The sequence below is a fragment of the Crotalus tigris genome, unplaced genomic scaffold (genome assembly GCF_016545835.1).
Source record: "Crotalus tigris isolate CLP2741 ecotype Arizona unplaced genomic scaffold, ASM1654583v1 scf7180000024338.4412243, whole genome shotgun sequence".
Lineage (NCBI taxonomy): Eukaryota > Metazoa > Chordata > Lepidosauria > Squamata > Viperidae > Crotalus > Crotalus tigris.
The window spans coordinates 2,049,529-2,075,679 of NW_024100508.1; the positions used below are offsets into that span (position 1 = coordinate 2,049,529).

At 42.4% G+C, this 26,151-nt stretch overlaps 1 protein-coding gene across 1 annotated transcript; it reads right to left on the reverse strand.

Moving 5' to 3' along the window:
• Positions 1–121: 121 nt before the first annotated feature.
• LOC120300048 (IgGFc-binding protein-like) lies at positions 122–26,151 on the reverse strand. Its single transcript, XM_039325547.1, has 11 exons — positions 26,119–26,151; positions 18,700–21,734; positions 16,953–17,526; positions 15,243–15,832; positions 10,984–11,548; positions 7,987–8,591; positions 6,687–7,260; positions 5,763–5,962; positions 3,815–4,195; positions 1,815–2,103; positions 122–1,262 (listed from the first exon to the last, which is right to left on the reverse strand). Exons 2-11 carry the CDS (start codon positions 21,730–21,732, stop codon positions 1,228–1,230), a joined length of 6,846 nt encoding a protein of 2,281 aa, XP_039181481.1. The 5' UTR covers positions 21,733–21,734; positions 26,119–26,151; the 3' UTR covers positions 122–1,227.

A 26,151-nucleotide genomic window follows, 5' to 3' on the forward strand; every position in this document is an offset into this window, starting at 1 on the left:
GCTGCAAAAGGTTCAATGTGAACAGCATAGAAAACTGCAAAATCTTTTTATCAAAATCTTTAATTGATTCTAACAGTTTCAACAGTGTTAGTTCAAAATGATTCAAAACATTCAACCTCCCTCACCAAAAAAAAGCTATATATCTAAACCTTATGTTGCAGTGAACAGCTACTATTTTATATTTAGAGCTACCACACCTAGACTGCAAGTATCTGAATAACCACTAGACAGCAGCAAAGAGGTGCAAATCTCTGGTGACACTTTGTGGTCAACGAACTTTTGCACCTCAAATATGGTAACCATACCAATTCAGCAGATATTGCATTTCAAATGTGTGTTTAGCAGGTAAACTAATGTTAAATATCAAAGTAGATTTTTATTTTAAAAAAGCAGATCCTAGCTAGAATCCAAATTAAGTACAATCTCCTCAACTGCTGAGACTTCAGCATTTGTGAATCAATGGCTACATTCACACATCAGCATAAGCTGTAGTGTTGCTTGTTTGATGTAGGCTTCGCCCAGTGTTAGAAACGAACCAGGCTTAGCATGGGTGATCTCAGCCAATAAGTATGTTTGTAGGATACATGAATCCAGTTGGTGGGAGGTAACTGTTGGCAATAGAACAAAAGATGCTGTATGTTGTGTTTACAAGACCATTTGCTCACTTGTGGTCTGGGACTCTAGAATAGGATTTCCCAACCTTGGAAAGTTTAAGACACAGGGATTACAATTCCTAGAATTCTACAGCTAGCCTTGCCAATTTTAAGACACGTGGACAATTCCCAGAATTCCCCAACCAGAGATGTTGGCTTAAAGTCACTAAGGATTGGGAAACCCTGTACTAGAAGATATTCCGGCTTGTAGGAAAAGGCGAATCTATCAAATTTGCTGAATTTCCCAGCATTCAGTATTCATATACATTTTTTTAAAAAATACATGAAAATTCACACAAAATTTGCACACATTGGGGAATCCCTTTCTCATCCTTTTCTCTTAATGCAACGCCTTTGTGGATTCTGTTCTCCAAATACTCTTCTGTGGATTTTTAATATGTATAATTTTACCATTTTAGTTGTAAACTCCACTGCCAAACATAGTCGAATGCAGATTTTCAGAGATGCAAATTGAATGAGTTCATATAAGAAAATAATTTTCTCTTCCATCCATCCATGATACAGTCCAGACTGCATTCCTGGGAATGTTGGTGTTATGAAAACTGATCTTCAATCAAGGCGCCATATAGGAGTGGATTTTGAAATGAGCTTCAAAAAAAAAAAAAAAAAAAAAAGAAGGAAAAAAGTGTTTGGTATTTTGAATTTCAAACAATGGTATGCACCCCCCTCAGAGCAATAAATGTGTGTGTAGCACTTCCATATGGAGCTTGAAAAGACTTCAACATTAAGAGGAGCAAACATTAAGTAGACCAACATGTTTCCTTAAACATGAAGGGTCAAGTGCCAGGCTATGGTACACTTAGATGTTTGCATCTGTAGTCACTGATGGGAACATGATATTCACTTTATAATTTAACAGAATAACAGAGTTCTAGTCCACCCCCCTGCTCAAGCAGGAAACCCTATACCATTTCAGATAAATGGCTGTCCAATCTCTTCTAGTGATGGAGCACCCACAACTCCTGGAGCCAAGTCATTCCATTGATTAATTGTTCTGTCAGGAAATTTCTCTTTAGTTCTAGGTTGCTTCTCTCCTTGATTAGTTTCCACTCATATTTGTCTAAATATGGAGTTAAATTAGAAAGTAAAACTAGAAAAATATTAACAAAAAGAAAGAAATAAGTTTCTATCTTTACATACCCTGTTGTATTCCTGTTCTGACTCTCCAGTAGTTGAGGACCTCAGTAATGGTATGAGCCTTCTTACCATGGGGAAGCCTCAGGTCATCTGCAGCATTACCATTGAAGTTCCCACAGGATCTGAACACTTTGTTGGCCAGGGTTGCGCTGATTGTCACTGTTAAGTCACCACCAGTACTATAGAGAACCCGTACACCTGATTCATGTGCCACTATCACCGTATCTTGGACTAAGGTTATTGATACCTCCTTGGAAGGCTGAGCTGGGAGATGAACAGGATGCCCATTCACCTAGAAAATGCAAATCCACAAATTGCCTGGAGACATTGTGTACTGAATTGTGGAAGATATGTGAGAAAAACAGAGGTGAATAAGAATACTAGAAAGTGGGCAATTTTCTTCTAGAAAACCGGTATTTATCACAGTCAGAGAATGGAGTTTTGGCTAAATTTGCAGTTCCCTTAGCATCACTACATGGTAGTGCTCAGTCTCTTCATTTCTGTAACATTTCTCTTTTAAAACTTCATACCCTACTACCGAGAATCACATTTCCTCTTTCCATTTTCTGCCATTTTACATTATGCAATCAAAAGGTGCTACCAAAAACTTTCCAGAAAAGTTTTTGTTGTACAGAAAAATCTGGTTACTGAATTAATCCATTTTCTAAGTTTGCTTAATATATGAAATCATACATTAACCAAATAATCTGGTTTCATTCAAAAGTCTAGGCCATAACAAGCTAACGTTTACTCTAACTGAGCTTAATAATGGTGTTCGTACCAGTTAAGCCTGCTGGGCAGCCTAAAAGTCGACACATACTGGTTAACATCACGTCCAAATTAACTTCTAGACTGTTAGTTTTAGAAGAAAGAGGTGGACAGGTAGAATGTCACGGTGCTCCTTATGGATCCTTTTGATATAAAACTAAGGGTACAGAGCCTTCAGAGGAGAGGAATTAGTAAGGGCCTTGCATGAGATCCCATAAATCAAATGGATCAGTTGGGTGGTAATGTACAGTTGGACGCCCGCTCACCCTGAATTTCAAGAGTTAGTTACAAATCTAGAAACTTTGGCATTTTTCTTGAAGTCTGTGTCTCTGTCCTTGAGCTTTTCTACATATTAATTTACTTCTCTCTCTTCTTGATTCTGCTTCACATTCTTCCAGAATTTTCTTCCTAAGTCTCACCAATTTCAGCCCCCTAGTTTATCAATCTGCACCTAATTCTTCCACCCTGAATTGCCATACCAACTCATAGATATTTGATCTCTGATGTATACATTAAATTTTGCAGCTACTAGGATTGTTGGATGAGTGGGTACAAAACCAGCCAGGGAAATGATTGAAGCCTGGGAATCAGGCCCTTTGTCAGTCAACAGGAGTGCTGATTTAGCACCAGCTTATCAAGTGCTTAGGAGGCTTGGCAGCACAAGGAAACAACAGCCAACAACTTAATGGCCAGCCATCAATACCCCAATCAACCATTAAAAAGCCACACACAACAGGCAACATATAAATACTACACACAGAACAGCCCAAAGCACACACCCTGCTAGAAAGAAGCTCCCTGAGGATGGGCTCCAGTACAAGTCCGAAAGCTCAGAAGACTAAAACTCTGATCCCAGTAACTGACCCAGATTGGACCCTGCAATATTATCCTGTGACACGTATATTCGCCTTCCTTCATTTGATCTCTGTGTTACATCCTAGTCTCCTAAGAGTACATAGACTCTAACTTCATTGCAGACGGATCTCAGTTGCTACTGGTACCTTTCATTATAAAATTTACACCTCATTGATTTGTTCATTAGTTGTGGCAGTCTAGATCAGACAGAGACAACTAGGTGAAAAGGAAAGGGAGAAGGAAAGGCAATTAGGTGATTACAAATCCTGTACATTTTGTATGTAGAAGGAGAAGAAAGAAGAAAGAAAGAGATAAAGTACTACAAGTAGAGTAGGTGAATAAAACATGAGAGCTATCATCTGCCAGGAGTTGCTTCTTACCGAAACTGAGCTATCCTTATTCACCAGCACAATCAGCTTGTGGAAATAGACAGTGACAGAGACCACACTGGGTGTTGCACACTGGGGACATTTCTTCACCTGCACCACCACCCGGAACCAAGATTTTGACTTAGCATTGACAAGGGCTGTGATCTCAAAGGACCCCTCGCTTGGAAGCTTTCCAGATACTCCATCAAAAGAGGTGAAGATGTGTTCATGGGCAATGGTGCAGTGTCCCTCCTTCCCGACACAGTCCCATTTGTTATTATTCAGTACACAAGTTTTTCCAGCTGCACATGGGAATGGAGTGCATGTCAGTTGACCTTGACGTTCACAAGTACATCTCTCCATGCAATTGGCTGTGATCGTTGGCGTTCCAGGCTGCAATAAAAATATGGCAGGTTTAGGGGTGACAGCTAAAAAAATGGCCAGCATCCGTGGCAGGATGTACTTATCCCTTACATTAATAAGATAATAGTCACAATTATTGTGGGTTAATGGCATATTTGCAAAACCTTCTTATCTGATATCTAATTATCAACCTTCCAATACTTCTGTTGAAATTGATAGATGGATTCCTTAATTTCTATTAATTTGGATTGTCCCTCTTTTCCCACTGTCTCTCTGGCATCATCGTTATTCCCATTTTTATTTTCATTCTTCTTTTCATTCAGAACAGAATACAGAATAACAGAGTTGGAAGGGACCTTGGAGATCTTCTAGTCCAGCTCCCTGCCCAAGCAGAAGGCCCTTTACTATTTTAGGCAAGTGGTTATCCAACCTCTTCTCAAAATCCTCAAGTGATGGAGCACCCACAAATTCTGAAGGCAAGTCATTCCACTGGTTAATTTTTCTGCCAGGAAATTTCTCCTTAGTTCCTGGTGGCTTCTCTCCTTGATTGGTTTCCATCTATTGCTTCTTGTTTGTCTTCCGGTGCTTTGGGAAACAGGTTGACCCCCTCTTGTTTGTGACAACCTCTCAAGTATTGGAACATTGCTACCATATCATTCCTAGTGCTTCTTTTCACTAGACTAGACACACCCAATTCATGCAACCATTCTTCATATCTTTTAGTCTTCAGCCCCCTAATAATCTTCCTTGCTCTTCTCTGCACTCTTTCCAGAGTCTGAACATCTTTTTAATATTGTGGTGACCAAACCTAGATCAGTATTCCAAGTGTGATCTTACCAAGGTATTATAAAGCAATCCTAACACTTCACGTGATCTTGAGTCTATCCCTCTGTTAATGCAGCCTAGGATTGCATTGGCTTTTTTGGCGGCTGCAGCACATGCTGGCTCATATTTAAGTGATTTGTCCACTAGGACTCCAAGATCCCTCTCACAGTTACTATTATTGAGCCAAGTTTCATTCCACCTAATCCTTTAATATTGTACTTTTTTGGGATGAAGCAGTGAGAATGCCAGCATATTTCTGTTTGCTGGCAACACCAGTTCATCCATAAGGTCCCTTTTGTACAGCTATAGTTCTTCTACTTTGGAGAACCAACAGTGTGCTATTATGCAGATGCTATTCCACTTCCTAAATCTTCAGCCCTGCAGAAGCAGTCAACATGCATCATTGAAACAGAAAAGGCAGAAAGCCAAAATTAAGTAGTGACTAGATGTCTCCTGCTCTATCCTTTTATTGAGTCAATCAGTTGTTTCCTTTCAGCTCAGCCTACTCCATGGGTTGTTATGAGAAAAACTGGAGGAAGACAGAAGGTTATGTCTATAGGAAGTCCTCGACTTACAACCATAGTTTAGAACTGGGTCATAAGGATCTCTAGGCAGGTCCGTTGTAACTTTCAAATGGTCGTTAAGCAACCGGTTGTAATGTGAGAACTACCTGAACTACCTTTGCTCTCTGAAGAAGAAAAGCTGGATAGAAAAATCTCCTAAATAAAAAACACAAAACTTTGCAATCATAAGAATTTCTGCTCTCACTTGCCTTAAGCCACATGCCTTTATGGAAGCAGCGACATTGACTGATGGGGGCACAGTGATACCCTGCCATAAAGAAGCCCTTTTTACACTGGCAGCCTTCAGCACAGTGGTTGGGGCACTTCGTGATGCCAGTTGCCTCTTTGCATCTGCTGGGACAAGCCCGGGTGCAGAGTTCATACTGACTGTTGACTGGGCACTTCATAGCTGGAAGAAACAAAGAAGACTAGGTTATCCAGAAAAGAGAAGGTAGGCAGGTTCTCATAACAATATGAGAAGGTAGGTAGGTTCTCATAACAATATGAGAAGTTGTATGTTAGAACAAAGATTGCTCAAGAATTGTGTATTGACTAGTTCGATAGCCAAAATGAAGCCTCTTCTGACACTGCTTGGGCTTGAACTAATAATCTCTTGCAGGCAAAGCATATACTTTCTCCCACTTGAGCTACAGCTCTTCTTCAAATAATGTGCAACGGATTTCCTCCTGCAAGGAGAAAATGTTACTGCCAGAGAGAGTTCTCTTCTTGAGGATGTGAGAATGAGGTCAACTAATGTGCTTAGATCAGGGCTTCTCAAATGGGTGATTATAAAATACTCTTCAATACCATCAAATGACATCTGCCTATCTCAGGTCCTTGGGAAGAACTTGATAGCTGGATGGAAATGCCAAATCCAGTCTAAACATCTGGCTGACTGTGAAACCAACAATAACAGTAACAATAGAGGGAGAACAGATGGGTAATAGGAGGGGAGGGAAATTTGTACACCTGAAGCTAAATTGCTATCAAAGAAACTTCTTCCAACTCAGAGAGAGACAGACAACTGATGTGCCCAGTGTGGCTATGGCTATTTTATGTCCTGCACCTCCCATTCTCCCTACTCTGCCTTAGGAGATGCTCTTCATAGAAACTGCCTCCCTAGAAGCACTTACGACAGAGGTTTGCTGTCCTCCAGGGTTTGATCTGGACACCAGCTGCTTGACAAGCAGCAACATAGCTATGGATAGCTCGGCAGAGAATAACTGGGTTCCCCCTTGCCTTGCAGAGGTCATATACACAATTGTTGTAGAAGTCCATAGGGTTGATGGTGGAATAGCAAGCACTGAAAGGTCCATAGGGGGACTGCAAAATGCCACATTGGGTGCTGTGTATGTAGCTGGCCTTCCGACTCTCTTGACATGCACCACACAGAATGGAGGCACAATCTTCGGTACAAGCGGCAGAAGGAGCAGCTACTTTCCATGCAGCTGAAAAGGTTTGCACGCTTAGGGCTGGCTGTCCAGTGGGCAGAGAGATGTCATCAAGGGGATGCCCATTGTAATTGCCACATAAACCACACATCTGGCTCTGATAAGCCTCAGGCACCTGGACAATCAGGTGGTAGAGTTGGTCAAAAGAGACAAACAAGCCAAAGTCCGTCCGAAGCACAATATTGTCACCATGATAGAAGACCCACATACTATCACTTTCAAGGCGGAAAGGTAAGTAGGTCATGGCACCATTCACCTGTGGTGGCAGTAAGGGGATGAGAGTGAAACAAGAAGACAATTGAAGAAGACTAGTTACCTCTGATTTGTCTAAAAAAAATGTCATCTTTGTCTATTTATTTATTAAACAAATTTATATAGCCACCCAACTCACACATAAGCAACTCTGGGAAGGTGCACTATTTAAAAACCTACCACATAAAAACCCATACCTCCCCCCATCCGCCCACACACAACCACACACATGACAGCAGCAGCACAATTAAATCAACCACTTGATTGGCTTCATCTCCATTTGGGGTTCACAGGCCCATTGACAAAAAAATGTTTTTAGGGCCTTTTAGAAAAGCAAAAGAATGGGGACCAACCATACTTTGGGGGAGAATGATGTTCCATAGAGAATGGGCCACCACTGAGAAGGGTCTTTCTCATGGTCCCACCAGATGTAACAATAGCACTTAGACTTATATACAGCTTCATACTCTCTAAGTGGTTTATAGAGTCACATACTGCCCCCAACAATCTGACATATTCTACTTTCCCTCTAGACTTTTAACAGCTGATATAACTAGAATCATTCACCACCCACACTCATATGGCCATCTCAACATGTACACCTTCAGTATTTGCATTGCCTTGTGGCTGATGCAACCATTTACTTCTTTAACTTATCTGCTATTGAAACTCACAACAAAAAGCATTTCACCCATCGCTACTCATAATATTTCCATTTGTATCTCCTTACCAGGATAATGCCTCTCCTTTCTCGCAAGAGAGAAATGGTGTTTTGGTAGGCTGTGATAGATACAACTTTTGTTACGGAGATTTTGCCCTTGGATCGCCTTTCATTCTGTATATTGACGGAGAAAGATGGAAGGGAATGCTGACGTGTACAGCTCCTTGCCAGCGTATAAGTGCAGTTGCTCTGAAGGTCAAAGGTGGTGCCATCAAAGGTGATGTAGTGGGGGTCTCCAGCTACATGACAGGTCCCACTCTTCTTGGGAGCATCTGAATGGCACTTCTGGATACCTTCCACCACACGACACTCCTCATGAGGTCCACAGGAGGAACGGTGGCACTCCATGATACCACCGATGTGGCAAGTGCATTGCTCCTTGCAAAATCCATTGACAAAGAAAGACTCACCCGCCTTGTAGTAGAGACGTTGGTGGACACAGCCACATTCTGAGATGGGGACACACTGGTCTCCGCTCAGAACAAAGCCTTGGTTGCATTCACATCCCTCTCGACAATTAGCAGTGCAGAGGACTGGATTAAAGAGGCTGTGACAGGTCACAGGGCAGTGGCTGGCACAGACTTTATAATGACTATTTGGGGGGCAGTAAGATTCTGGGGAATACAAGAAGACATTGATGTATTTTGCAGAAGGCAGTACTGTTATATCACATTTTCTTAAATTTCCCTTTGAATCTTGACTGGAAACTATTGCTACCCCTCCCCCCCAAGATTTGGCTTCACAACTGAAATAAGTTGCGAATGATATGATTGATGGTGAAAGATTGAAGATTTGAAATTTACATCATCAAAAGAGTCCCAGATAGTTTATCATTGCTTTATGTTCAGTTTTCTTAAACTCTTATTCATTTTATCATCAAAGAAAGAAGATATATTAGTTTCTGACTTCTTAGATCACTGTTTTTCAACCTTGACAACTTTAAGATGTGTGGACTTCAACTCCCAGAATTCCTCAGCCAGAAATGCTGGCTGGGGAATTCTGGGACTTGAAGTCCAAATATCTTAGAGTTACAAAACATTATCTTAAGACATCGTTTCAATGCACTGCTCCAGGTACCCTCTAGATGTGACGATGTCCTTTTAATATCTGAATTAGGAATGCTAAAATCAAGGAGACCTGATGGTATCATGTTAAACCAGACTGTTTTTAGATGGGTAACCAGGAAGACCAAGATAGTATTTCCGAGTCTGAAGATAGGAACACAAAGATATGAAGGTAGATCTGCTTATTAGAACAAAAGTTGATCCAAGGATTGCCCATCCAGATATTATTAAATTACTATTGCTCCAAACCTTTGCCATTGGACATGAAAGCTAGTGTTTCTGGGAACTGTAGTTAGAAGAACATCTGGATGACTGTATGTTCCCTACTTGATCTAGTTCAGTGATGGCGAACCTTTTAGAGACTGAGTGCCCAAACTGGAACCCAAAACCCACTTATGCATCGCTGAGTGCCGGGTGGGTGTGGCCCATTGGGTGGGCGTGGCCCATTGGGTGGGTGTGGCCCATTGGGTGGGTGTGGCCCATTGGGTGGGCGTGTCCCATTGGGTGGGCATGGCTGCAGTGGTAATGGCAGACTAGGTGGGACTAAAAAGTTCAATCAATCAATTCCAATTTTGCAAGATCTTTTTTTTTCCCATGGGAAATTGAAATTGACTGATTGATCCTTTTTTTTTGCACACGGCAGCGGAGGCCTAAAGCGAAAAGATTTTATAAAGCCCAGCTGAAAGAGACTGGGGCGACGGCGTGCGTGCCCACAGAGAGGGCTCTGCGTGCCACCTCTGGCACCCGTGCCATAGGTTCGCCATCACTGATCTAGTTTAACATTCTGTTTTTCACAATGATTAAGCACAGCATTTTTTGGCTGACCCAGCTTCTAGTCTGGGTGAGCAAGAATGTTATCTCCCTAGTCACTTTCTCATTAAAATGAATAATTCATATCTTTTTCACTCAGAAAAAAGTGACTTGCTTGTTGCTTTGCTCATCATTCTTGGTAGGAAATTTCTACAAGCTTCTTATCCATAAATAGTCTGCTATGGATGTGAATATAATTCGTTCATCACAAATTTCAGTAGGAACTGACCTAATTCATATTTCTGATCTGTTTCCATAAGACTGAAGCATATATCCTTTCCTTACCTCATGTGATGCTGTTCTCCAGTACATAAAATTATGGACATTAAGGGAATGTATAAAACTAATCAGATCTCTGCATAGAGTGGTTTTGACCCAAAACTATACATTTGCCAAATTTGTATAAAACTGTTTTGCTTGCATAAAAACATTTGTCAACGTTATGGAAATGGGTGGATATAAAATTTGCACAGACAAACTGTGAACACGATAGAAGCAATCCCTAACTTGCAACCCTTCATTTAGTGATCATTCAAAATTACAATAGTCTTGAAAAAAGTGACCTACAATCAGCCCTCTCACTTATGACCATTGCAGCACCCCCATAATCAAAATTGTTGTATTTACAACAATTGCAGGGTCCCAGGGTCACGGGATCACCATTTGCGACCTCCCCAGCCTACCGGGTTTCCCCCAAAATAAGACCCAACCAGAAAATAAGCATGATTTTTCAGGATGCTTGTAATATAAGCCCCACCCCCAAAATAAGCCCCAGTTAACATCGTCAGTCAGACAGATGCATTTTGTACTATATTTCCCTGAACATAAGCCCTAACCAGAAAATAAGCCCTATTGCGTCTTTTGGAGCAAAAATTAATATAAGACCTGGTCTTATTTTGGGGGAAACACGGTATTTCCAACAAGCAAAGTCAATGGGGGAAGTTGGATTAATGACCATGTAATTCACAACATTGCAGTGATGCACTTAATAACTATGGCAAAAAGGTTGTAAAATCAGGCATGACTCAGATAAAACCTGCCTTGCTCAGCAATGGAAGTTCTGGCCCCAACTCTGGTAGTAAGTTGAGAACTTCCCATAGAAAATAATATATGTTTGCCCATCCTTACTTACTGCAAAAGCGGACGGACCTCCACTCAGAAATCTCGATCCCTAATGTTTGGCAAGCTGCAGCGTAGGAGGAGATAATTTGACAGATGACATTCTTGTTGCCCTTATTGGAACAGAAATCAAAGACACAGTTTTGGAAGTATGAGTGAGGTGGCACCTTGCTGTGGCAGCTCTTGAATGGGCCATGTACATCTAGTAGGAGACCACACTCCTTACTCATTCTCTGCGTGTACTCCAAATGCACCATGTCCACACAGGTCTCCCTTTCCTTCTCATGGCATCCTGGGATATCCCGGATCTTCCAGCTTCTGCCCAGCTCTCCGGGATCTGTTGTTGGCATTCCACTTTGTTGCATCATGTCATCTTCTACTTTCCCATTGAAATTGCCACAGAGACCGCACATTCTTCCCCTGTAGCTTCCTGGCACTGAGACACGAATATTATTCTTCATATCAAAGGTGACCATTAAACCAAAATCGGTCATGATCTCAATGTCCCATCCCAGGTGGTAGAGGGAAATTTTGTTATAGTCAACATTGTAAGGGAGGTTGATCATTAAGCCGTTCAGCTGAAAAGCAAGGGGGGGGGGGGAGAGAGAGAGAGAGAACATTTCACAATATATATTAAACAAACCTTTTAGGGTGAATCCAGATGGAAGAAGCACTCAGGTCTCAATCTTGGAAAAGCATAAAGATACCCATCTTGAAAATACATTAGGCCTTTTCAGAGGTTTCTTTCAACCTACACTTTAAAGGGGCTATTTCCTCTTTTGCCTGATACCTCATTTTTTTCTGGCATTCTCCATTCACGCAATTTCCCACCAGTAAATACAGAGATGATTAGAGCTCAGCCAGATGTGTTTTCTTCCTTAGAGGAAGACCAAGCTGATATACCCAATTTTGAGGGGTCTTCGGTGCTCTCTGAGCTTCGTTGTTTTCTTGCAGACATTTCATTACCCAAACTCGGTAACATCATCGAGGCTAGCAAGGAGTGAGGTTTGCTCTCAGTTTACATTCTCCTGGCTTGCCCTTCACTGTTGGTGGTGGGGGGGTGGTGGCCTTGGGGGTTCTTTGGTTGGGCTTGTTTGGTAGTTACCTAGTTTGAGTCATGAAACCTCTGCAAGGAAACAACCAAGTTCAGAGAGCACCAAGGACCCCTTATTTCAACCCTGAGCTATTCTCTTTCATTGATACCCAATTTTGCAGATGTACCAGAACCAAGCCCCAGTACTTGCACTTATTCCTGAATACTCTGATCAGGAGACAAGACTACCCACAGCATTGAAAATATAGGTTGGAAAAAAAAACTGGAGAAGCAGAAGGTGAAAGAATGAACATGGGCAGGGGAAACTTAAAAGCTCTGTGTAATCAAATTCTAGCAAAGTCAAAGCTTCTTAGCTTCATCTCTGCTTGGCTGGGGAGTGCAGAAGGCTTGAGTATTAAAAATTCACTCAGAAAGCAGGTTTCTAACTAGAATAACTTTGGGGTCAGTTTTACTTTGAAGCTGCATATATTTATATCTGCCAGGGTGAATTCCTTGATCCGTTAACTAGGACTCAGAGAACAGGATTAGCACCAGATAAACAGGAACAATCCAGAAAGAAAGAAAATATTCCAAGAGCGATGAAAGAAGCAAGACTAAAAGAACAAGTTAGTACAGTATATATAAACAGCCAGGAAATGGCATTCCACCATGGACTAATGCTGCTACTTAGCCTGGCAATGAAACATCTGCAGCAAGAGTAGCAAACTCTCAAGCATGTAAGAACGCAACAGTTCATCCTTGTGCTATTCTCTGCTTATTGCAATTAATCTGTTTTTTTTTTTACTCTATGCTATGGTTTCATCTCTTGAACCTTGACTCAAAATGTGGATTGCTAGAATTTGGCCCAGCCCCTTGCAGCTCTGCTAAAAAGCTTATTTATAGCTCTGTGAACAAGTATGATAGAAAGTGGACTGTTACTGAATACTTTCCTAGAGCCCCGTGGAGAAAGACATGTGACAGTAAAATGGAACACTTTAAAGTTAATAATAGGTCATAAAGGGGCCATAATTGCCCACCTTTGCTCAAGAACCACATAGAACTTCAGAAGGGGGTTCCACTTCGATGACGGAGCAAAATAAGTGCCTGAAGCTGCTTCATAACTTAACAGGGTTGGGTGATTTCCCAAGAGCTGAAGACTTTTTTACTTTTCCTGCCTCAGTAACAGCTGCACAGTTGTGTAGTACAGGGGCCACCAATTCCTGGTCCATGGACCGGTACCGGGCTGCAGCATGCCAGCAACCGGTCTGCACAAATAAGCAAAACCACCCCCCCTCCGGTCCATGGAAAAATCTCTCTCCACAGAACTGGTCCCTGGTGCCCCGAAGGTTGGGGACCTCTGGTATAGTAGAAAGGTTTCTGGGTATGCCTAGTACCTTTACGAACCTCTCTTCTGGATTTTGCAACTGCTAGAGGAGACTAAGAGGGGAGTGCAAAATGATGAGAAGCAGCTCATTGAGTTAAATCATGTTGCCTCTTCACCCTGATAAGGCCACTCAAGTTGCTTTTACAGCATAAAGTGCCTCATTGAAATAAATCAAAACCTTCTTGCACGAGCCAATTATCTTAAATATGCCTGAGTGAACAAGCATGCCTTCAATTATTGTTTAAAACAAGATTGCACGGGGCCAGCTGTTCTTTTCTTGGGAAAGAGTTCCTTAATTGGAGGCAGGGGCTCCCTCAATTTCCCTTTTTAATTTGAGCAGTGGGGGCAGGCATTTGTTATCTCTACTGCTGCAAAATTTGCATGGTAGATTTTTCCTTAGAACAGGAACAGGACACCCCAGCTGCTGATACACTATAACTCCCAACATCCCTGGGAATTACAGCTAAAAATGAGGAATGTTGGAAGGGGTAGTTTAAGTAACATCTGGAGAATAGCAGGTTATTTCCCTTTGCCTAAAAGAGTGATATGCAAATGAAAGAGGTTTATAATTTCTGATCAATAATTAACAATTTCCCAATCATCCTGTTTTGATTGCTCGTTCTCTTCTGAGAGGATAATAAACCCTCTAGAACAGTGTTTCTCAACCTTTTAAATGCCGCAACCCCCAACCGGTCATAAGTTGAGGACTACTCAACTGGTCGTAAGTCGAGGACTACTCAATTGGTGCAGCACCATTTGCAGAATGGGACTTTTGGCGGGCTCAGCAGGGCAGAGACAGCCTGGACTATTCCTATTGGCTTTTGAAAGCCAATAGAATTAGACTCTATTCAAGAGAGTCTATTCTATTGGCTTTCAAAAGCCAATAGAATAAAAGGGAGTAGCACAGCTAAGGAAAAGGGGGAAAAAATGGCAGACTGCATTGTTTGGCGACCTCCGTGAAATGGTCGTTCGGCCCCAAATGGGGTCCCGACCCACAGGTTGAGAACCACTGCTCTAGAAATCAAGGTGATATATCCACTCAAAGAATCACACAAGTATAAATAGGAGATGGGTAGAAGATGCTAGGTGGCCCTTGATTTATAACCATTGGCCTGGTGGACCATTTGAAGTTGCAATGACATTCAGAAATGACTTATGGCACTTTTTCACACTTACAACTGTTACATCATCCCCATGGTCAAGTGATCAAAGTTCAAATGCTTGGTAACTGGCTCATATTTATGATGGTTGCAGTGTGCTGGAGTCATGTGGTCACTTTTGGGAACCTTCTGACAAACAAAGTCAATGGAGAAGTCAGCTGCACTTAACAACCATGTTACAGGTAGTCCTCGACTTTTAACAGTTCATTTAGTGATCATTCAAAGTGACAACAGCAATGAAGAAAGTGACTTATGACTGTTTTTCACACTTACGACATTTGGGACTCATCCCTGTGGTCACGTTATCAAAATTCAGACGCTTGGCACATGACTCATATTTATGACAGTTACAGTGTCCCGGGGGTCATGTGATCCCCTTTTGAAACCCTCTGACAAGCAAACTCTTCAATGGGGAAACCAGGTTCATTTAACAACCGTGTTGCTGACTTAACTGCAGTGATTCACTTAACAACTGTGGCAAGAAAGGTTGTAAAATGGAGAAAAACCTACTTAACAAGTGTTTCACTTAGCAACATAAATTTGGGGCTCAACATTTCATAAGTCGAGATCTACCTGTACTAACTTACCTGCAGGGACTCACTTAAACAACTGTGTCAAGAAAGGTCATAAAACGTGACAAAACTGCCTTGCTCAATTGTGGTCGTACGTTGATTAACTACCTGTACTGTACTCACCAAGACTTTGCTATGGCTGATAAGGATTGCCATCCCGTAAACGTGGACCTCAAGTACTTTGGTAGCAGCTGGAGTCTCAGATCCCTGTCCTTGGTGCTGAACCAGGATTTGGAATTGAGTGAGGTTTGCTATCTTGTAGCAGAGCTCAGCCAAACGATAAATGCAAGTTCCATGGAAGTCAAACTGCAGTCCATCAAAGGTGATATAATGCAGCTGTCCCAGGGTAGTGCATGTCCCATAGAAAGTTGGATGACACTTTATTACACCATTAATCACATGGCACCCTTCTCCTTCCCTGCAAGCGGAGCCGTGGCAGACCACTTTCCTGTCTCGTGGGTTGCATGTACACTGCTGATGACACTGCTGATCAGCCCAGAACTGCTCATTGGGAGCATAGATCTGGCCGTGATAGATGCAGCCACATTGCTCTTTGGGAATGCATTTGCCACCATCAAGCACATAACCTGGCTTGCACTGACAGATCTCCATGCAGGGCAGGTGGCATTTCTTTGGCGCATCAAGGTTGCTACAAGTGGCAGGACAAGCTGTGCCACAGGCCATGTGCTGGCTGTGGTCAGGACAGATCAAGGCTGTAGAAGGAAGAACAAACATAGTTAGCTATAGATGTTCTTGTACAAGATCTCATCTTTGCTATATAATAAAATGCAATGAAACTGATAAGATTCTGAGTTTGTGGAGTGCCTCGGGAATTGATGTTTCACCCTCTTGTTTAATATTCAGGTTAAGGTCATCCATCAACATGGGATCAGATATTATTGGTATGCTGGTGATACTTAGCTATATATTTAGGCCCCTGGTTGATTAAGTAATGCTATTGAAGCTTTGGTCCCATGTCTGAAGCTGTTAGCATCTGGGTGGGGAGCAACAGGCTTTAAAATGGGTGTCCCATTTTGGCAATTTTAAAGCCTCTGGAATTCTGGGAGTTGAAGTCCACAGGTTTTAAAGTTGCCAAAGTTGGACATCCCTGCTTTAAAGTCAAGCCTGACCACACTGAATTAAGGGCATAGTTCTTCCATTGGTTTTGAGTGGTGTGGCACTTCCTCAAATGAAACTGCAATTTAGGGTCCTTATGGACTCACAGCTCCTGTTCTAGGAGCAAGTGGCAGCTGTGGCCAGCAAAGCTTTTACAAAATTTATCGGTTGCCCCAAATGCATCCTTTCTAAACCAGAAATTCCTTTTCTCAGTCACTCACCTTGTATGAGTGCTCTCCTCTACATGGAGCTACTCTTGAACATTCAGAAATTACATTTGGTGCAGAATACAGTGGCTGTAATGCAGGTAAGGCAATTGTGGAGTACCATGCCTCTATTTGTTTATGAACACTTAACTGAGCAACCAAAGAAAGGGCTTTTTATTGGCCAAGTCACCCATTCTTATATAGATTGGCTGGTTCTCTGGCTCTCTTTTCATTGTCCCTCTTCTCCATCCATCTTAATATAATCAATGTTCTTATTTTCTGATTATTTTCAGCAGCTCATCAACTCACCTCTTCTGAGACTGTTTCCTTTTAAATGTAATGTTATAGTCAATCTCTATCCCGTTTACCTGCAACATCTGTCTGGCTATACATATATGCAACACTGATTTATCACACCCATTACATTTTGGAATGACAGTCCCCTTCTACGACTGCCTGTCACTGTAAACTAGTGGGAGTCCTATCTTCATAAATCGCAGGCTTTACTCACGGCAGCCAGCATGCTTCCTCCAGGCAGATATTGCCATCCTTTCTCTCTGACAAGCATCAGCATAAGTCTTCAGGGCTCGACACAAAATCTGCTTGTAGCCCTCAAAGGCACATAAATCAATTACGCAGTCATTCAAATATGGCTTGGGATCAATCAAGGAATGGCAGCGATGGAAAGGACCACTCCTGTGTTGAACAATCATGCCACATGAACTTTCTGTATTGTATCTGGCTGCTAACTCTTCAGAACACTGCAGGCATCTGTCATGGCAGCCGTGTCTGCAAGCCAGATCTCCATCTTCTACTTTCCAGCTCTTGCCCAATTCCACAGCGTTGGCGGCCAAGCTTCCCGAAGGGGTAGCAAAGTCATCATTGGGATCTCCATTATAGTTGCCACAAAGGCCACAAATCTGACTCTGAAAAGCTGCAGTGACCTTCACTACTAGGTAATAGTTCCAGTCATAGTAAGCCTTCAGGCCAAACTGTGTTTCGATAACTAGTTGGCTTCCTCGATGGTATATGGAGATCATCCCATTGTATAAACTTACAGGCAGACGAGAGCGTACCTGGTTGATCTAGAAGAGACAGAGCCCAGTGATTATCTTTTGTTTTTAAGATTACATATTTGACAGATGAATTGGATTGCAACAAAACACCCAAGCAGCTAGTGCATTACGATTTCATTTTCAGAAGCATTAAAAAAAGATAATGGATTGGATTGTATTAATAGAAATTTTAAAATGGAAGAGAAGATGGGCATTTTGAGAGTTAAATCTCAAAATGGTCCTTCTTGCCTAACTTCTTGTTCCCATAGAGAACCACTAGATGCCTATAGGCATCCCAGAAAAAAACATCTTCAGTAATATGCTGACCCAATTTTTTTATCAGTAAGGTAGGTTTATCATCATACTCCTTCCAGTCCTATGAAAGCAGATACTTACATAGGTAGTAAAGTCTGCTATGCTATAGATGCAGAACATTTTCCCAATTCCAATATCTACTAACTTCAGGTTAAAAAGGAGCTCAAGTTACTAATCAATGGGTGAGATCCTGGAGGGCTAGAACTGGTCAAAACCTACCCTACTGAGCTGGTATGTGAATGTGCTCCCATGGTTTGTTTCAGCTATAATTTAAGAACATTAAGAGGAGCTAAAGAGCCATATAATCCAGCGTTCATTCTGTGTCACACGGTAGCAAAAAAAAGTACAGCAAGGACACATAGGATAGGAAGGCAATACAAGAAGATATAGTTGCCTAAATACTAAAACAGAAAGCCATAAGTCCTGATTTCCAGCCCACAATGGCTTGCTTCTAAGCCAGGTGTGCCTAATCTTGATAATTTTAAGACCTGTGGACTTCAATTCCCAGAAAGGCTAGCTGGGGAATTCTGTGAGTTGAAGTCCATAAGTCTTAAAGTTGCCAAAGACAACTTTAGATTGGACATCCTTCTGATAAGCCATGCACTTTTTAATGGCTTAGTGTAATGGCCTATTGTCTGTTCTGGCATAAGGCAGATTCATAAAGTTTCTATAACTATTAGATTATCAATTTTCAACACTGGCTCACCAAAAGAAATGTGTTTTACCTGCTTTCTTTTGTCTCTCATAAGCAGAATTTTATTTAGTACAGCTGAAGTTAAGCCATCAGCACTTTCTCAATGTTTATATGAAGGAGATGGGCGGTTAAGAAATGTGAAATGTAAATAAGTAAAAAAATAAATAATGAAACAATACAAAGATGGTTCTTACTCTGACAAGGCCATACTCGTGCTTGATCATGGTGATGCTGGAGTTGTAGATGGTGATGGTGACATGATTGATGAAAGAGAAAGGGGAATTCTTCTCACTCTTGGTGAAGATATGGAAGAATGGCAGCTTGGAGCTGGTTCTGCAGGTCTTAACCACCGTATAAGTGCAGCTACCTTGGAAATCAAAGCTACGTCCATCAAACGTGTGATAATGGGGCTGACCAGAGGCCCAACATATTGCATGAGAAGATACAGCAGGAAAACATCTAGGTGAACCTTCCACCATTCTACAAATAGTCCCTTCCCAGCACTGAGTTGTCTGGCATGAATGTGCAGGGGCCACACATTTGGGCCAACCATTTATAACTTGACAAATAGTCCCACTTTGACAATGGGTGTTTTCACAGGAGGTTGGTACAGGAACGCATTTGGGCCATCCACTGGCCATGTCACAGATAGTCCCAGCAGGACACTGAAACTGGCTACAGGAAGGTGTGCTGGGCACGCACTGTGGGCTTCCACCAATGAGTTGACACACAGTTCCTGCTTGACAATGCATAGAAGCACACAGCTTCGATGAAATTGGGATGCAAGTTGGCAATCCATTAACAATCTCACAAACAGTTCCTTCCTGGCAATTTGACCTATCACACGAGGATGGGATAGGAAGGCATCTTGGCCAGTTATCAACCATTTTACAAACACTTCCTTCATGGCAGGTGAATTGATCACATGACAGTGATGTAGGAACACACTGGGGCAAGCCAGAAACCATTTGGCATGTGGTCCCAATGCTGCAACTGGCATTTCCACAAGAAGGGGAAATCGGAACACACTGTGGCCAGCCATTGTTTATTTGACACACCGTTCCACTCTTACAATGGAATTGATGACAAGAGGGGGATCTAAGAAGGCATTTTGGCTGTCCTTCATATATCTCGCACACAGTTCCTTCACTGCATTTGAAGTTCTCACAAGAGATTGAGATAGGAACACATTTGGGCCAACCATGGTTGATTTCACAAATGGTTCCTTCCTGGCAGATGATATTAGCACAGGAGGTGGTGATGGGGACACATCTGGGCTGCCCGTGAAGTGTTACACATATCATTCCTGCATTGCAGTTGAGTTTTTCACAAGGAGAAAGATCAGGAACACATTTTGGCCAACCATTATTGATATGACAAACAAACCCTTCTTTGCAACGATAATTGTTGCAGGAAAGAGATACAGAAATGCATTTTGGAAACCCATCATATATTTCACATTTGCTCCCTGCCTGGCAGTGGACTTTTTCACAAGAGTTCAAGATTCGGCTACATCTGGGCCAATCATCAACCATTTCACAAATAGTTCCTTCTTTGCACTCGATTTTATCACAGGAAGCTGGAGTAGGCATGCACATGGGCCAATCATCAACAATTTCACAAATGCTGCCATCTTTGCAGCGTAGTTTGTCACAGGTAGGTGGGATGGGGACACACTGAGGCCAGTGATCAATTATTTTGCAAGTGGTCCCTGGTCTGCAGTGGATTTTGTCACAGGATGCAGGGATTGGAAAACATCTTGGCCATCCTTCCACAATTTCACAAACTGTCCCTTGTTGGCAATAGATGTGCCCACAAGAGGGAGGGAGTGGAACACACACAGGCTGGCCATTTACTTTTTTGCAGATGGTTCCTACTTTACATTGAAGTTGGTCACAAGTGGGTGGGGCGGTGACACATTTAGGCCAGCCATCAATTATGTTACAAACAGAGCCCTGTGCACACTCTATTTTCTCACATGAAGATGCCAAAGGTATGCACATGGGCAATCCATGGACAACTTTACAAATAGTTCCTTGTCTGCACTTATATCTGTCACAAGACAGTGGGATGGGTATGCAGGTTGGTACACCGTTCACCATTTCACACACAGCTTGCTCTCTGCAAACAATGGCTGCACAAGTTGTTGGCAGAACCGGAATACAAGTTGGCCAACCATTGGCGATGTCACAGACCATTCCATTCTTGCACACAATGCTCTCACAGGAGTGTGGGCGAGGTCTACAGGTGGGCCAATTGTTGATCATTTCACAGATGGTTCCCGTCGGGCACTGTACATTGTTACAGGAGGTGACAGAAGGCACACATCTGGGGACACCATCAAGGATCTCACAGATTGTTCCTTCTTTACAATGGATCTTGTTGCAAGAGGGTGAGATGGGCACACATAAGGGCTGACCATCTGCCAGCTGACATACAGACCCAGGCCTGCAGTGAATTTGGTCACAGGAGAGTGGAACAGGCAAGCATCTGGGCAGGTGATTCATCATCTTGCATTCAGTACCAGGTTCACAATTTAAATCTTTGCAAGTTGGACTTGGGACGCATTTTGGCCACCCGTCAACCATATCACACATGGTCCCTTGCCTGCATTGAATATGGAGGCAGGATGGTGGCAATCGGACGCACATGGCTTGGCCATGGACCATCTCACACATGGTTCCTTTCTCACACAGGATCTCACTGCACGAGGCAGAGGTTGGAACGCACTGAGCCTGACCATGAACGATCTGACACTTGGTCCCATCTTTGCAATGGATGCTGTGACAGGAAGGCGGGTGAGGCACACACTGCGGCCAGCCATTAATGAGTTCACACACCATTCCTGGGTTGCACGGGATGTTTTGGCAGGACGCGGGCCTTGTAATGCACTGAGGCCAACTGTTAATAATGGCACAGATGGTGCCTTCTTTGCACTGAACAGAGGCACAGGATTGCGGCACAGGAACGCATTTGGGGAAGCCATCTGTCAGGCTGCAAATTGTCCCTTCTTTACATTGGACCTGATGACAAGAGGGCGGGTAAGGAACACATCTGGGAAAGCCATCGACTATTGCACAGAGGGTCCCTTCTTGGCATTGGACAGAATTGCAGGACTGGGGTTCTGGAAAACACTCTGCCTGATTATGAATAGCTCGGCAAACATATCCTTTCTCACAATTGACTTCATGGCACGGATCAAGAAGAGAGCTCATCCGGGGCAGCATTGCTAGAAAAGAAACAAATTACAGATGATATATGAAAAAAAAAAAACCACGCTGCCAGGATAGAAATATTCTGGAAATTTTAAAGCGTAAAGAGATGTCATCGGGCTGCTACACAGAACTGCAATTTTTAAAAAAGTATTCATCGTTTATGTTCATGGAGGAAGTGATTTTTTTTTAAAAAAAATCAATACACCTTGAGTTGTAGTTGGCCTGCCAGATACAGTATGGCATGGCTGATTAAAATGCTAATGCCCTCAGCAGAAATCAGTACGGATGTAATTTGTGTGATGTAAAAAAAGGGTGGCGAGGAGGAGAGCAAACCCTGTTTATATCTAATTCAGACTGAAAAGCAAATTAAAATGATTCTGAATTAAATAATTCTGAATTAACATGTTATTTCATTCCCCTTATACGGCCTCCATTAAACAGAGCTGTGGAGAAAAGAAACTGCTCTTCCAGGTGGTGGAGCAGGCAAGAAAAAGCAATATTCACCACCAGGACAAAACGTATTTGCATTCTGGATAGAGCTGCAATTTTTGATTTACAGAATTGCTGGAATACATTAAAGAACAAATATTTGGTGCTTTCATGCTAATTTGCATGGACTCCATAAAATAAACCTCTGGTTGCTGGGTGCCTTAAGACAGTAAATGCCCATGTCTTCATTTTTCCTCCTCCCTCATACCAGTGCAGCAAGGTTTCCCAACCTTGGCAAACGGAAGGTGAGTGAACTTCCATTCCCAGAATTCTCAGCAATGGCTATGCTGGCTATGGAATTTTGGGAGCTGAAGTCCATCTACCTGGAAATGGTCAAGGTTGGAAACACCTGAACCAGTGGTCTGAAGGCTACCTCATGCTACTGCTATTGGTGGAAAGCAGCAGAAGAAGCTGGTTAGCTGTTCCTAGTTCTTGCTCCTGTAGAGACTGTGGATGTAGCCATGAAAAACCTATGATCTTGCAGGATTTGAGGAATTAACATTGGCTACATCAGCCTGATATGCTAGTAAGGGTACTCTAGGAATAGGTTAGCAAGGTGTGTGGAAGGTTACAATTTACCAAAGGTGGAAGGCCCAAAGCAGCATTTCTAAGGTTGGCTGTCAAAATCTCATATTGCAATTTTTGTCTGCTGACCTCATATACAAGGTCTGGTTATTCCTGGATGACCCCAATATGGGGATTGGAGGATCTGAACTTTCTTAGCAACTTGGATGTGATTTTGAAATTCCTGTTGGTCGGTAGCTGCAGAGAATAAAAGCAGCTATAAGATTCTTTCTGCCACTTCCTGGTTAAAGTTCTAAAATACAGTGTGTGTGTGTGTGTGTGTGTGTGTGTGTGTGTGTGTGTGTGTCTGTGTGTGTGTGTGTGTGTGTGTGTGTGAGATTCTTCAGCTTTTGTGGATTGCAGAAAGTACCCCTTCTCAGTGATTGTGTCCTTGAACTAAGTACAACCAAAGTGCATTATAGTTTGTTTGTTTTTTGGCATACCAAGGCCTTGGGAAAAGGTAAAACTTATTATAGGTTTTGACCCTTTTTAATATATTGTTATAGTAATCTGAGTGCGGTACTGTTAGCCCTCAACTTATAAACATTCATTTAGTGACCATTCAAAGGGCATTGAAAAAAATGACTTATGACTTTACGACTGTTGCAGCATCCCCAGGGTCACGTGATCAAAATTCGGATGCTTGACAACTGACTCATATTTATGACGGTCACAGTGTCCTCGGGTCACGGGATCCCCTTTTGCGACCTTCTGACAAGCAAAGTCCATGGGGAAGCCAGGTTCACTTAACAACCAGTTTACTAACTTAACAACTGCAGTGATTCACTTAACAACTGTGGCCAGAAAGGTCATAAAATGGGGCAAAACTCACTTAACAACTGTCTCACTTAGCAACAGAAATTTTGTGCACAATTGTGGTTGTAAGTCCAGGACCACCTGTATGTCCTTGTTTTGTCTATGCAAGCCGGCTACTAAGCTAACATTCAAAATGGAATATTCCTTGGATGAGATTCCAAGCAAGAATGGGTTTGTTTGTTTATTCACAGTATATGAAAAAGTGTGTCCTGTGTGCTTCCTGTGACTCAAGGACACACATGCACATATGCACACACAAAATGCCAAGTAGCTGAAAGAAAATGAAAATAAAATACAGAAACATCCAGTTACAAAATGTTAATTGAGGCAAGCTAGTCAGCACTGGAACCCAACTGCCCTGTGGAATTGATAAATCTTAAGGTTTTGTTAAAGACCCAAAAAGGTTAGACGCCCAAGATACTCGGATTGTGGAGCAGGCACAAAAAAGAAATGTCTTCGAACATATGTCCCATTTATTTCATTAGATCTGTGGACCCTGGAACCCCCCTCCCCTAAATGAACACATACAGTGGGTTGAAAATTCCAGGGACCGAGCCTTGCATAAAGAAAAATAATTAGCACTTTGAATGTCTACAGAGATCCTCAGTCATCCAGGGCATGGCTGTCCCAAAGGGGCTTTTTCAGGAGGCAACTGCCTTGTTTTTTTCTTTGAAGATGTTTCGCTTCTCATCCAAGAAACTTCTTCAGCTCTGACTAGATGGTCTCCATCCTTCCACTCCCCACCATCTAGTCAGAGCTGAAGAAGCTTCTCGGATGAGAAGCGAAACATCTTCAAAGAAAAAACAAGGCAGTTGCCTCCTGAAAGAGCACCTTTGGGATAGCATTTTGAATGGGATGCAGAAGTTGATTAGTAATCAGTGTAGCAACTCTAGCAGGGATGTCCATGCTGGCTGGGGAATTCTGGGAATTGATATTCACAGCTCGCAAAATTGCCAAGGTTGGACACGCCTGCTACAGTTGCTACACTGATTACTAATCAACGTTTGCATCCCATTCAAGGTTGGGTACCCCTGATCTACAGCCTGACAGCCTCCAGGCACTGGCTCTAGAATTCAGCAGCATTCCTGATCCAGCCTGGTCCGGCATTATATGGGCGAGTATTATTGGTGTATATCATCCCAAACTGATGTAATGTTCTGCATTGGATCATCCATGGATATGTATAAACACACATTGACTGCTTGCTTAGCGAGGAATGGAATCAATGTCAATTGATGTGCTCAATATCTTACCATTGCAGGTTATCCAGAAGGATAACATGGTTAATGGCATCAAATGCTGTCAATAGTTGACGGGCATTTAAACAAACAGTGGTTGTATGGTTGTGATTATGGGATGCAATCTTGGACAGAATACAGGGGGTTCTTGATTCATGGCCACAACTGAGCCTAACATTTCCTTTGCTAACCAAGATATTAAGTGGGCCTTGCCTCGTTTTATGACCTTTCTTGCCAGAGTTGTTAAGTGAATCACTTCCATTTTTCAATTAGTATCATGGTTGTTAAGTGAATCTGGCTTCCCCCAATGTACAAACCAACTCTGCTTGTCAGAAGGTGATCATATGAACCGAAGACACTGCAACGGTCCTAAATACATGCCAGTTGCCAAGCGTCTGAATTTTGAACACAAGACCATGGGGGTAGCTGCAAGGGTTGTAAGTGTGAAAAACGGTCATAAGTCACTTTTTTCAGGACCATTGTAACTCTGAATGGTCACTAAATGAATAGTTATATGTGACCCATAATATACCCATGGTCTGTTGTTAGCACAATGTACAAACCACACGCCTTGCCTGCTTTGTTTTCCATGCATACTTACTAGTAGTCCTCAGTTAACAACAGCAATTGGGAGTGGAGTTTCTATCGCTAAGTGACCTGGTCAAAAAGCATGATCTTACCTAAACATACTGCTTAGCAGCAGCAATTCTGACACTCTCAGTTGCTGCTGTTAAGCAAATCCCACGCTGTCATTAAGTGAGGATGTTATTTGGTTACCTTTTGTGACATCCTGCTGGCTTCCCCATGGATTTCCAGCAAAGGGTGACTACATGATAGCAAAAGCAATAGCACTTAGCTGTAAAGCACTTATATCCTACTTTACAGTGCTTTACAGCCATCTCTAAGTGGTTTACAGAGTCAGCCTATTGTCCCCAACAATCTGGGTCCTCATTTTACCGACCTTGGAAGGATGGAAGGCTGAGTCAACCTCAAACCGGTGAGGATCGAACTCCTGACAGTGGGCAGAGTTAGCCTGCAATACTGCATTCTAATCACTGTGCCCCCGTGGCTCTTTGGCTCCCATGATCATGGGAATGCTGTGACAGCTGGAACACTAAAAACCCATTGGAAGTATCACTCATTCAGCACCATCACAAGTTTGAATGATGGCTGCACAAGTGGTCATTAAGTTTTGATCACCTGTTCTGAGTAACATAAATCAGCCATGAATTTGAGGAACTAGCTTACTTTTTCCTCAAAAATATTTATAATCCTTGAAGACTGTACTTACAGAAAATGACAAGCAGTATCTCCAGAAGCAACA

Bases quoted from the DNA above. Each gene is read 5' to 3' on its own strand.
- LOC120300048 (XM_039325547.1), bottom strand. From the start codon at position 21,732: ATGCTGCCCCGGATGAGCTCTCTTCTTGATCCGTGCCATGAAGTCAAT. The intron at 11,549-15,242 runs GTGAGTACAGTA...CTTGCTTTTCAG, and splicing joins TCAGCCATAGCAAAGTCTTG to CTGAACGGCTTAATGATCAA. The intron at 5,963-6,686 runs GTAAGTGCTTCT...TGTTTCTTCCAG, and splicing joins GAGGACAGCAAACCTCTGTC to CTATGAAGTGCCCAGTCAAC.